Genomic DNA, 13,131 nt, shown 5'->3' with positions numbered 1-13,131 from the left:
TCTCCTTCAGAGTGCTCTTCCTAGCTAACGTATCAACTTTATCGTGAAGGAGTAATCCAATGTGTGATGGGATCCATAGCAATTGTACATTAATTCCTTTGTCCCTGATTTTTGAGTATCTATACTTGGCTTCTCCAATGAGCATGTTGTTGGAGCCATTATATGAGTCAGGGGGATTACCAATAGACCCCTAGTTGTGTTCAAGAAGGCGCTGGACAGGCACCTAAAGTCAGTACCTGACCAGCTGGGCTGTGGTTCGTTCATCAGGTTGGAACGCAGGAGGGAGAGATACATGATTATATACACCTGGAAAATCCTAGAGGGACTAGTACCGAACTTGCACACGAAAATCACTCACTACGAAAGCAAAAGACTTGGCAGACGATGCACCATCCCCCCAATGAAAAGCAGGGTTGTCACTAGCACGTTAAGAGACCATACAATAAGTGTCAGGGGCCCGAGACTGTTCAACTGCCTCCCAGCACACATAAGGGGGATTACCAACAGACCCCTGGCAGTCTTCAAGCTGGCACTGGACAAGCACCTAAAGTCAGTTCCTGATCAGCCGGGCTGTGGCTCGTACGTTGGTTTGCGTGCAGCCAGCAGCAACAGCCTGGTTGATCAGGCTCTGATCCACCAGGAGGCCTGGTCACAGACCGGGCCGCGGGGGCGTTGACCCCCGGAACTCTCTCCAGGTAAACTCCAGGCATGCGGCCAACAGTAACAGCCTAGATGATCAGGCCCTGATCCACCATGAGGCCTGGTCACAGACCGTGCCACAGGAGAACTGACCCCCAAAACCCTCTCCAGGTATGCTGAATTTGGGAAAATTTTAAATTTTCCACACTCATGATCTTTCTCTCCTTACAACCATAGATGCTATTCCTGTAACAATTGCAAATTATTGTTATTATAATAAAAAAGAGGCGCTAAACCATAAGGGCTATATACAGCATTGCAACAATTGCAAAACATCATTCTCTCAATTCTTGTAGTGGTACTGTCATTCTACCTAATACCATTCTGCAAAGTAATTTTTAGACGTGTGGTGATGGCATTCTGGAACAGCTTGAGCTTTAAGACCTCCCTATCCTTAAAGTAGACTTATGTATTATCTGCCCACGGGCAGAGATGCTACCCTTGCAATGTAACTCACTTAACGTTTGATTGCTGTGAGTTTCCGTCCTCAATTTATACTGTCAGGTTTCTTGGCCTTCTGTTTGACCATTGGTTACCTCCTTAAAGACAACTTGTCATAAGTGGCTGAACCTCCTTAAAGCCCTCGCTCATCTTTCATGGGGGGGGGGGCTGACCGTATCGCTCTCCGACTGCATTCTACCCCAATTTTATCAAAATTAGATTATGGCGACCGGATATATTCAGCGACCTCTCCTGCAATATTGCAACCAATATTGCAAACTAGAAATACCACAGGAAATAGCAAACAAGAGGACTCCACTATCAATAATGAGGATATATTACCAAAAACAACTGGTGGGAGCTCCATTGTTGGTGCTAGGGAGGATAGGAATAAGACAGGTAAACATGCACCAACAGGGAATACAGTCACAGAAACCCAAGGCAAACGGAAACGAAGCATGTGCACATACTATGCACTTGGTATCTGCAGACATGGGAAATCTGGAAAAACAGACGGGACGTGCAACTATGACCACCCTTGAAAATGCCGTGCCCATATGACAACAGGAAAATGCAAACTCCCTTCCTGTAAGCTTTTTCACCCTGAAATGTGTACCTCTTCAGTACAGGAAAGACTGTGCTATAATTTAAATTGCCAGGCACACCATCTAAAGGGGACAAAAAGATACAAAACATCCAGGCCATGGGAAAACGGGTAGCCACAGCCACTCAAGAGGGAGAGGTTTTTTAGTGCCAGGAAGGAGAAACAACTGGCAGGAAATGGCAGAAATCGTACACCAAATCCAGTCATTCCTGGAGTGGAACCACAGTCGATGGCCTCCACTCCAAACCAACAGATACCTGGAGTTTACCTGGAGAGAGTTCCGGGGGTCAACGCCCCCGCGGCCCGGTCTGTGACCAGGCCTCCTGGTGGATCAGAGCCTGATCAACCAGGCTGTTACTGCTGGCTGCACGCAAACCAACGTACGAGCCACAGCCCGATGACATTCTTCTTTGCAAATATACAGGGTCTAAAGCCAGCAACATACAACAAAATACCTTTCATCCGTGGACTGCTTGCAGAGGCAAAGGCAATGTTCGCGGCTTTCACTGAGACCCACATAAAGGATCACTTGGACAACGAAATATGGGTCCCAGGTTACAACCTATACAGATGTGACAGAGTGAACAGGCAAAAGGGGGGGGAGTTGGCCTGTACATTGCGGAGTCACTTGTTTGCACAGAACTGCTTAATGCCTCAAATGATGTAGTGGAAGTTTTAGCAGTAAAGATCGAGAACCAAAACCTAGTCATTGTGGTAGTCTACAAGCCTCCGGATGCAGCATCCCAGCAATTCCAGGAACAGCTGTTAAAAATTGACCACTGTCTGGAAAATCTTCCAGCTCCTGCACCCAACATCTTGCTCCTGGGGGATTTCAACTTAAGGCACCTAAAATGGAGGAATATAGCAACTAATACTGTTGCAGTAATAACACCAGGAGGCAGCTCTGATGAAAACTCACACTCACACGAGCTTTTAAATCTCTGCACAAAATTCAATTTAAACCAGCAAATAATAGAGCCTACTAGACTGGAGAATACACTAGACCTCATCTTCACTAACAGTGATGATCTGATAAGAAATGTCACCATATCAAAAACAATATACTCAGATCACAACATAATCCTGTCTGTCTCAACTATTGGATCACTACGACAAGGTCCTAGATGCACTAGAAGACAAAAAGAATGCAGATGTAATATATACAGACTTTGCAAAAGCCTTCGACAAGTGTGACCATGGCGTAATAGCGCACAAAATGCGTGCTAAAGGAATAACAGGAAAAGTCGGTCGATGGATCTATAATTTCCTCACTAACAGAACACAGAGAGTAGTAGTCAACAGAGTAAAGTCCGAGGCAGCTACGGTGAAAAACTCTGTTCCACAAGGCAGAGTACTCACTCCCATCTTGTTCCTCATCCTCATATCTGACATAGACAAGGATGTCAGCCACAGCACCGTGTCTTCCTTTGCAGATGACACCCGAATCTGCATGACAGTGTCTTCCATTGCACACACTGCAAGGCTCCAGGCGGACATCAACCAAATCTTTCAGTGGGCTGCAGAAAACAATATGAAGTTCAACGATGAGAAATTTCAATTACTCAGATATGGTAAACACGAGAAAATTAAATCTTCATCAGGGTACAAAACAAATTCTGGCCACAAAATAGAGCGAAACACCAACGTCAAAGACCTGGGAGTGATCATGTCGGAGGATCTCACCTTCAAGGACCATAACATTGTATCAATCGCATCTGCTAGAAAAATGACAGGATGGATAATGAGAACCTTCAAAACTAGGGAGGCCAAGCCCATGATGACACTCTTCAGGTCACTTGTTCTATCTAGGCTGGAATATTGCTGCACACTAACAGCACCTTTCAAGGCAGGTGAATATTATAATTATAATTATGGGGGAGCACTAAACCCGTAGGATTATACAGTGCATGTGGGGGGGGGGATGGAAGGTATTCAGGCTCAATTCAGGGAACTGGAGCACAGATCCAATTCCCTAGATCAAGAGCCCCTCACCACCATCAAGGAACCTCCCTTGAGGGGCAAGGCAGGTGAAATTGCTGACCTAGAAAATGTACAGAGAACCTTCACGGCGCGCATAACGGAGATAAAACACCTCAATTACTGGGAGCACTTGAGGTTCCTAAACCTGTATTCCCTGGAACGCAGGCGGGAGAGATACATGATTATATACACCTGGAAAATCCTAGAGGGACTAGTACCGAACTTGCACACGAAAATCACTCACTACGAAAGCAAAAGACTTGGCAGACGATGCAACATCCCCCCAATGAAAAGAAGGGGTGTCACTAGCACGTTAAGAGACCATACAATAAGTGTCAGGGGCCCAAGACTGTTCAACTGCCTCCCAGCATACATAAGGGGGATTACCAACAGACCCCTGGCAGTCTTCAAGCTGGCACTGCACAAGCACCTAAAGTCGGTTCCTGACCAGCCGGGCTGTGGCTCGTACGTTGGTTTGCATGCAGGCAGCAGTAACAGCCTGGTTGATCAGGCTCTGATCCACCAGGAGGCCTGGTCACAGACCAGGCCGCGGGGGCGTTGATCCCCGGAACTCTCTCCAGGTAAACTCCAGGCAACTCTTTCTAGCCTTGATCCCATCCATCACCAAGGATTCTGTTTATTCCTCGGTGCTTTTCGATCTTCACCTGTTGAGAGTCTCTATGCAGAGGTGAATATTTCATCCTTGACCAATCGTCGTGATACTCATTGCCTCCACTATTTTGTACGCTCTCATGACCTCCTCAATCCTTCCATGTACACATATAGGTTAGTAATGAATGTTAATAGAATTATAATCAAAGAAAGCACTAAACTGATAGGATGTTAGTAGAAGTTCCTTATTCGTCTCCTCTGTTTACTCCCATCTCTTTTCATCTACATTTGCTCGTCTTCTCTTCAGTTGCCACCTTTCGATGTTCATGTAGCATCTAACTTTTCCCTTCCCCCTTGGGAAGTTCCAACGGTTCATGTCTGTTCTTCCCCACTGCCATGCACAAAAGCACAAATACCTACAGTTGCTTCTCGCTCTCTTTTTTCTTAATCACTTCCAGTCTTCTTCTCATACCATCACAGTGTACACTGATGGTGCCAAGTCTTCTGACGGTGTTGGATTTGCAGCAGTGTTTCCAGACAACGTCATGTGAGGGTATTTATTAGCCTCGGCTAGCATTTTTACAGCTGAATTATATGCAATTCTTGTAGTGCTTATCCGTATTGCATCTGTGCCTGTCTTACCATTTGTGGTAGTTTCAGACTCCCTTAGTGCTTTGCAGGCTATAAGAAAATTTGATTCACCTCATCCCCTGGTTCTTCTTATCCAACTTTGGTTACACACCATACCACGTGCGGGGATAGAACCCGCGATCAGAGTCTCAAAACTCCAGACTGTCGCGTTAGCCACTGGACCAACTAGCCACAATCGTGTCATTACGATTTCGTGAGTTTGGTTTCCAGATTGGACACCATATCTCTAGCAAGCACAAAGATACAGTATTGTTTTTTGTTGGGTCCCTGATCATGTTGACTTACAGGGCAATGAACAGGCAGACCCTGCTGCCCAATCATCAGTACATGGCCTCCCAGTTTCATATAGAGGTGTTCCACTCGGACTATTTTGCTGTAATTTCTGCCCACCTTCGCAACAACGTTGGTCTGATCTGCTACATAACAAATTACGTTCTACTAAACCGAGTATAGGTTTCTGGCAGTCTTCTTATCATGTGTTGAGGTTGGGAGACTACTCTCTCCTGTCCTCACATCAGCCACACTGTGAGAATTGTTAGGTTCCAGTTTGTAGGCCAGAATTTACTTCTGACGACATCACCACTCTAATGCCCTTGCTTTATCTTCCCTCCTTGCTGATGGACCCATCTTGACTCACTCTCTCGTTGACTTTTTAACAGCAACTGATTTACTTCACAAACCATACCCCCGGCCGGGATTGAACCCGCGGTCATAGAGTCTCAAAACTCCAGCCCGTCGCGTTAGCCACTAGACCAGCTAGCCACAATAAGATTCATCCAACTAGGTATATTTCTACACCATAGGAAGGTTAGCACAGGCACCACTGTGACCACAAATGCAAGTTTTTACAGACGAATCTCCAGCTAGCGTGGCCGTGACGAACTCTAGCTCAAGTCCCTTCACTGCCGTCAACATGACTCAAGAAATCGTAATGACACGATTGCAAACAAATCATACCCCCGGCTGGGATTGAACCCGCGGTCATTACGATTTCTTGAGTCATGTTGACGGCAGTGAAGGGACTTGAGCTAGAGTTCGTCACGGCCACGCTAGCTGGAGATTCGTCTGTAAAAACTTGCATTTGTGGTCACAGTGGTGCCTGTGCTAACCTTCCTATGGTGTAGAAATATACCTAGTTGGATGAATCTTATTGTGGCTAGCTGGTCTAGTGGCTAACGCGACGGGCTGGAGTTTTGAGACTCTTTGACCGCGGGTTCAATCCCGGCCGGGGGTATGGTTTGTTTGCAATCGTGTCATTACGATTTCTTGTGTCAAGTTACTTCACAAACTTTGATAATGCTGCCTCTAGAACTCCTTGCATCCCTTTCTACTTCTCCCTCTTGCTACCCTATACCCCTGTGGCTTTCCCTGCCCAGCTGCATTGTATGACCCTCCTAACATGTAATACCTCTTCCTCTTGCTACCCAGTGCCCCTGTATTCTTCCCTGCCTTGCTGCACTGATGACCCTTGTCGGTTAATGCTTCATTTTTTATTAAAATAATAATAATAATTCACTGGCACTGAGGCACCTCCCTTGATGGGTCAAACACTTTAATCAGCTTGCTGTCTTACATTCATAGTAACTCTCATGCTTCCTAATGTCCACACTACAAATTCTCTGCATAATATTTACACTACACTTGCCCTTAGACATATCTAGACTGCCTCCAGCCTCCTCCCTACTACAGCATTTACAACCCGTGCTTCACATAACTGCAGTATTTTTCCCCCTATAATATGCTTCGGTGGGAGATGGCCAGCGTGTTGAATATGGTCTTAGAATACAAAGGTTGGGAAATATTAAGGAAACTTATCTGTTTGGCAGTTTATTGAAATGACAATAAGGCATACATATGATCATGAAATTAAAAACCATGATTAAATACATGATGAATCCACACAGAGAAAGCACATGGACGTCTTAACAAAAATGTGCAGTGATAAACATTTGAATACCTTTAATGCATAGAAAAGCCTAGAGCAAACCCAGTTACTACTGAAAAATAGATTAATTTGAGAATTTAAAATTTTACTTAACACTAACCATCTTGCTTTCAGCAATAAAATCTGGAGTTCTTGTCAGTTATTTTTGTGTGCTCACTTCAATCAGCCTACTGTGTTAAGACATCGAACTGCACTAATAATCAATAGATAATCACAACATACAGCACAATACAGAAACTGATGTCTGATAGTCTAAATTCTGTATTACACTATCTTAAGATATATAAAGCTTCTGGTTAAGGAATAATGAAAAAGCATTAAAAAATGTAAGAAAACTATGACTAAAGCAAAATAAGAACCTAATTCTTTGAAGATTTGTTACACTAACATCAGGAAACATTCGATGTATAATTACTCTCTCTCCACACTTAGCGATGTACTCGTTTACCAACACCTCGGATTTACGACGGGCTCTCTGACCAGTATACATACCTAAATAATGTATATGAGAGCAGATTTCCAATCTTCTGTTTATTACAATATACAGTACATACTGTATAAGCCTTTAAGAATATACCAGAAATGTTAAAAATGGTGCAAAGGTGACATTAAAACAATATCAAAGATGGTTGATAAAAACCCACTACCATTATAGTATGCTCCTCATTTAGCAACGAATTCATTTACCAACATGGTCTTAGGAACGGAACTCCATCACTAAGTGAGGAGAGGCTGTAGTTGTATATGGAGGACTATTAAATGTTTTCAATTACAGTACACCTCTTCAATTTTTTTAAAACCAGTTTCAAAATTGAAATCACGAAACTTACTGTACTGCATTCCATTTGAAATACTGAAGAAAGCCACAATACTATGACAGGAACAATTAAAAAATTTGGAGGAGAAACTAGATGACCTTTCAGTTTGTCGTGAACCATTACCGAGTCACAACCATTGTGATTTGATATGGTCCAAGAGTGCTTAAAATGTCTGAAGTTTCTTCTTTAAAGTAGGTCATTTGAGAATATTAAAATACTGACCAATTTAATCACAATGACTAGTGGGCTGCTATGTATTTAAATTTGTTTAAACTTTACAGTTTTACCCACTAATATTGCTGATCAACTTCTCAAATTACAAAAAATATCACACTATGTATAATGAAATATACTTTAATTTTATATACGTATATATATTCATCTATCTTGTAAAAGAAACACAAATCAACGTGGTAGGTCTTGAATAGTGCTACAATGCTTTTACAATATGCTGTATTAACTTATCAAACTGCACTAAAATTCCCACGTAACATTGGCTGTAACAGTGCAAAACACTTTTAAGGATATAAATTACATTTCTTTCAAATTAATGGGTTACAAATGCACTTCAAAAGAATCCTATATATATATCCCAACATGCAAATAAGTGCAATATAAACTGTACACATTGTGACTAGAGCTGCAATATTAGACTGCCTTAATGTATGTTTACATACAGGGTGTTCAGACAAGAATGACATTATTCATTATGTTTAACACAACAAAAACACTAAGCTTAAACAAAATACAGCAAATGCTTAATTTGGTATTTCACACCACAAGAGAAAAAAAAAAGTTAGTCAACTTAGTGACTAGCTGTGATGCATTTGGTGGCAAAGGTGCAAAGCAAGTTAGGACGTATTTATGGAATATAACCTTTCTTCTTCTCCATGGGGAAGTGGAACAGAATTCTTCCTCCATAAGCCATGCATGTTGTAAGAGGTGACTAAAATGCCTGAAGCAAGGGGGTTGGAAAAAAAAAACAACTTTCATTTTTCTTTTTGGGTCACCCTGCCATGGTGGGATATGGCCTGTTTATTAGGAAAAAAAATTGTAAATTCATTTACCAACTGAAGCAGCAGTTCAAGAATAAAAAAAAGTCCCTTAAATAAGTGGAAAAGTCCTGGTAAGACTAGCAACTACTGCAACCACACCAGGTTTCAAGTGATATTGTGATTCTCTCTCATTTAGACATTACATAAGCCATTAACAGTGCTTGGATCAAGGTGTAGTTGACCACAACTAAACTCAAGTGTTTTCAAAATTTTATTGAAAACCTTATTCTAAACAGTATTTTATTAAAGAAAGGAATAAATAAAATTGTCATTCTTTTCTGGACATTCTGTACTTTTACTCAGTCACAAATATCTTTAGTGTACACAAAATTTCATTTGAAAATAAAAGCCTACTACTGCCAATGAAATCAGAAAGCCTCCATCTTCACTGTAGAATAAGCTGATTATTAGCCATAGCCATGGCTAAGTTCAGGATTAATTAACAGTGGCAGAGTTGATGATCAAGGAAGCAGAGCTGGTTGTGTTTAAGATGGTGTTGGTAGTAGGGATGGTAGATTGTGATGTAGTAGCACTGGTGATGCTGGAAATAGGGACTGAATGCTCTTGAGTAGCTGAAGGTAGGTCACGCGTACCACTGCACACACCGCCAGCAGAGTCCACATAATCCTCTTCAAGATCATGCTGGGCAACAAGTGCTGCCATTGCCATGTCATATGAAGGGGGTGGCTCTGGGAACATACCTGATAATTTCTTTCTGCAATTATAACATTATTATTAGAGGCTAAAACATAATAAAAGTATATTGAGACTGTAATAAGAAATACTAAAAATATACATAGCATCAGTTTTCATACTTGTCAAGACCTATCTAACACGCTCATGCACGCTTGCTGGAAGTCCAAGCCCCTTGCCCACAAAACCTCCTTTACCCCCTCTCTCCAACCCTTTCGAGGACGACCCCTACCCCTCCTTCCTTCCCCTATAGATTTATATGCTTTCCATGTCATTCTACTTTGATCCATTCTCTCTAAATGACCAAACCACCTCAACAACCCCTCTTCTGCCCTCTGACTAATGCTTTTATTAACTCCACACCTTCTCCTAATTTCCACACTCCGAATTTTCTGCATAATATTTACACCACACATTGCCCTTAGACAGGACATCTCCACTGCCTCCAACCGTCTCCTCGCTGCTGCATTTACCACCCAAGCTTCACATCCATATAAGAGTGTTGGTACTACTATACTTTCATACATTCCCTTCTTTGCCTCCATAGATAACGTTTTTTGACTCCACATATACCGGTTATTTTCATATAGTCGGACTTGAGTCCTGGAAATGGGAAGTACAATGCCTGCACTTTAAAGGAGTGGTTTGGGATATTGGCAGTTTGGAGGGATATGTTGTGTATCTTTATACGTATATGCTTCTAAACTGTTGTATTCTGGGCACCTCTGCAAAAGCAGTGATAATGTGTGAGTGTGGTGAAAGTGTTGAATGATGATGAAAGTATTTTCTTTTTGGGGATTTTCTTTCTTTTTTGGGTCACCCTGCCTCGGTGGGAGACGGCCGACTTGTTTAAAAAAAAAAAAAAAAAAAAAAAAATATATGTGTGTGTGTGTGTGTGTGTGTGTGTGTGTGTGTGTGTGTGTGTGTGTGTGTGTGTGTGTGTGTGTGTGTGTGTGTGTGTGTGTGTGTGTGTGTGTGTGTGTGTGTGTGTGTGTGTGTGTGTGTGTGTGTGTGTGTGTGTGTGTGTGTGTGTGTGTGTGTGTGTGTGTGTGTGTGTGTGTGTGTGTGTGTGTGTGTGTGTGTGTGTGTGTGTGTGTGTGTGTGTGTGTGTGTGTGTGTGTGTGTGTGTGTGTGTGTGTGTGTGTGTGTGTGTGTGTGTGTGTGTGTGTGTGTGTGTTTGTGTGTGTGTGTGTGTGTGTGTGTGTGTGTGTGTGTGTGTAGGTAGTAGGTTGGTAGACAGCAACCACCCAGGGAAGTACTACCGTCCTGCCAGATGACTGTGAAACAGAAACCTGTAACTGTTTTGCATGATGGTAGGATTGCTGTTTTCTTTTTCTGTCTCATAAACACGCTAGAAAACAGGGATATCTTGCTACTCCTACTTACACTTTAGTCACACTTCACAGACACGCACATGCATATATATATACATACATCTAGGTTTTTCTCCTTTTTCTAAATAGCTCTTGTTCTTCTTTATTTCTTCTATTGTCCATGGGGAAGTGGAAAAGAATCTTTCCTCCGTAAGCCATGCGTGTCGTATGAGGCGACTAAAATGCCGGGAGCAATGGGCTAGTAACCCCTTCTCCTGTAGACATTTACTAAAAAAGAGAAGAAGAAAAACTTTATAAAACTGGGATGCTTAAATGTGCGTGGATGTAGTACGGATGACAAGAAACAGATGATTGCTGATGTTATGAATGAAAAGAAGTTGGATGTCCTGGCCCTAAGCGAAACAAAGCTGAAGGGGGTAGGGGAGTTTCAGTGGGGGGAAATAAATGGGATTAAATCTGGAGTATCTGAGAGAGTTAGAGCAAAGGAAGGGGTAGCAGTAATGTTGAATGATCAGTTATGGAAGGAGAAAAGAGAATATGAATGTGTAAATTCAAGAATTATGTGGATTAAAGTAAAGGTTGGATGCGAGAAGTGGGTCATAATAAGCGTGTATGCACCTGGAGAAGAGAGGAATGCAGAGGAGAGAGAGAGATTTTGGGAGATGTTAAGTGAATGTATAGGAGCCTTTGAACCAAGTGAGAGAGTAATTGTGGTAAGGGACCTGAATGTTAAAGTAGGAGAAACTTTTAGAGAGGGTGTGGTAGGTAAGTTTGGGGTGCCAGGTGTAAATGATAATGGGAGCCCTTTGATTGAACTTTGTATAGAAAGGGGTTTAGTTATAGGTAATACATATTTTAAGAAAAAGAGAATAAATAAGTATACAAGATATGATGTAGGACGAAATGACAGTAGTTTGTTGGATTATGTATTGGTAGATAAAAGACTGTTGAGTAGACTTCAGGATGTACATGTTTATAGAGGGGCCACAGATATATCAGATCACTTTCTAGTTTTAGCTACACTGAGAGTAAAAGGTAGATGGGATACAAGGAGAATAGAAGTATCAGGGAAGATAGAGGTGAAGGTTTATAAACTAAAAGAGGAGGCAGTTAGGGTAACATATAAACAGCTATTGGAGGATAGATGGGCTAATGAGAGCATAGGCAATGGGGTCAAAGAGGTATGGGGTAGGTTTAAAAATGTAGTGTTAGAGTGTTCAGCAGAAGTTTGTGGTTACAGGAAAGTGGGTGCGGGAGGGAAGAGGAGCGATTGGTGGAATGATGATGTAAAGAGAATAGTAAGGGAGAAAAAGTTAGCATATGAGAAGTTTTTACAAAGTAGAAGTGATGCAAGGAGGGAAGAGTATATGGAGAAAAAGAGAGAGGTTAAGAGAGTGGTGAAGCAATGTAAAAAGAGAGCAAATGAGAGAGTGGGTGAGATGTTATCAACAAATTTTGTTGAAAATAAGAAAAAGTTTTGGAGTGAGATTAACAAGTTAAGAAAGCCAAGAGAACAAATGGATTTGTCAGTTAAAAATAGGAGAGGAGAGTTATTAAATGGAGAGTTAGAGGTATTGGGAAGATGGAGGGAATATTTTGAGGAATTGTTAAATGTTGATGAAGATAGGGAAGCTTTGATTTCGTGTATAGGACAAGGAGGAATAACATCTTGTAGGAGTGAGGAAGAGCCAGTTGTGAGTGTGGGGGAAGTTCGTGAGGCAGTAGGTAAAATGAAAGGGGGTAAGGCAGCCGGGATTGATGGGATAAAGATAGAAATGTTAAAAGCAGGTGGGGATATAGTTTTGGAGTGGCTGGTGCAATTATTTAATAAATGTATGGAAGAGGGTAAGGTACCTAGGGATTGGCAGAGAGCATGCATAGTTCCTTTGTATAAAGGCAAAGGGGATAAAAGAGAGTGCAAAAATTATAGGGGGATAAGTCTGCTGAGTATACCTGGTAAAGTGTATGGTAGAGTTATTATTGAAAGAATTAAGAGTAAGACGGAGAATAGGATAGCAGATGAACAAGGAGGCTTTAGGAAAGGTAGGGGGTGTGTGGACCAGGTGTTTACAGTGAAACATATAAGTGAACAGTATTTAGATAAGGCTAAAGAGGTCTTTGTGGCATTTATGGATTTGGAAAAGGCGTATGACAGGGTGGATAGGGGGGCAATGTGGCAGATGTTGCAAGTGTATGGTGTAGGAGGTAGGTTACTGAAAGCAGTGAAGAGTTTTTATGAGGATAGTGAGGCTCAAGTTAGAGTGTGTAGGAAAGAGGGAAATTTTTTCCCAGTAAAATT

General features: G+C 42.0%; 1 protein-coding gene across 4 annotated transcripts in view; it reads right to left on the bottom strand.

Annotated features, from left to right (window-relative positions):
- Positions 1 to 6,798: 6,798 nt before the first annotated feature.
- The window catches only part of LOC128702889 (lysosomal-associated transmembrane protein 4A), a 53,160-nt gene continuing 46,827 nt past the window's right edge, over positions 6,799 to 13,131 (bottom strand). For all 4 annotated transcript variants that reach the window (XM_053797381.2, XM_053797379.2, XM_070102503.1 and 1 more), the window contains one exon: positions 6,799 to 9,520. In XM_053797381.2, the coding sequence (XP_053653356.1) occupies positions 9,241 to 9,520 (280 nt within the window). In that variant the 3' untranslated portion in view covers positions 6,799 to 9,240. The remainder of the gene's footprint in view (positions 9,521 to 13,131) is intronic.

This window comes from Cherax quadricarinatus, chromosome 82, assembly GCF_038502225.1.
Source record: "Cherax quadricarinatus isolate ZL_2023a chromosome 82, ASM3850222v1, whole genome shotgun sequence".
Taxonomy (NCBI): domain Eukaryota; kingdom Metazoa; phylum Arthropoda; class Malacostraca; order Decapoda; family Parastacidae; genus Cherax; species Cherax quadricarinatus.
Note: the sequence above shows the minus strand (reverse complement) of the source record. Positions and strands in the feature narration are given on the sequence as shown.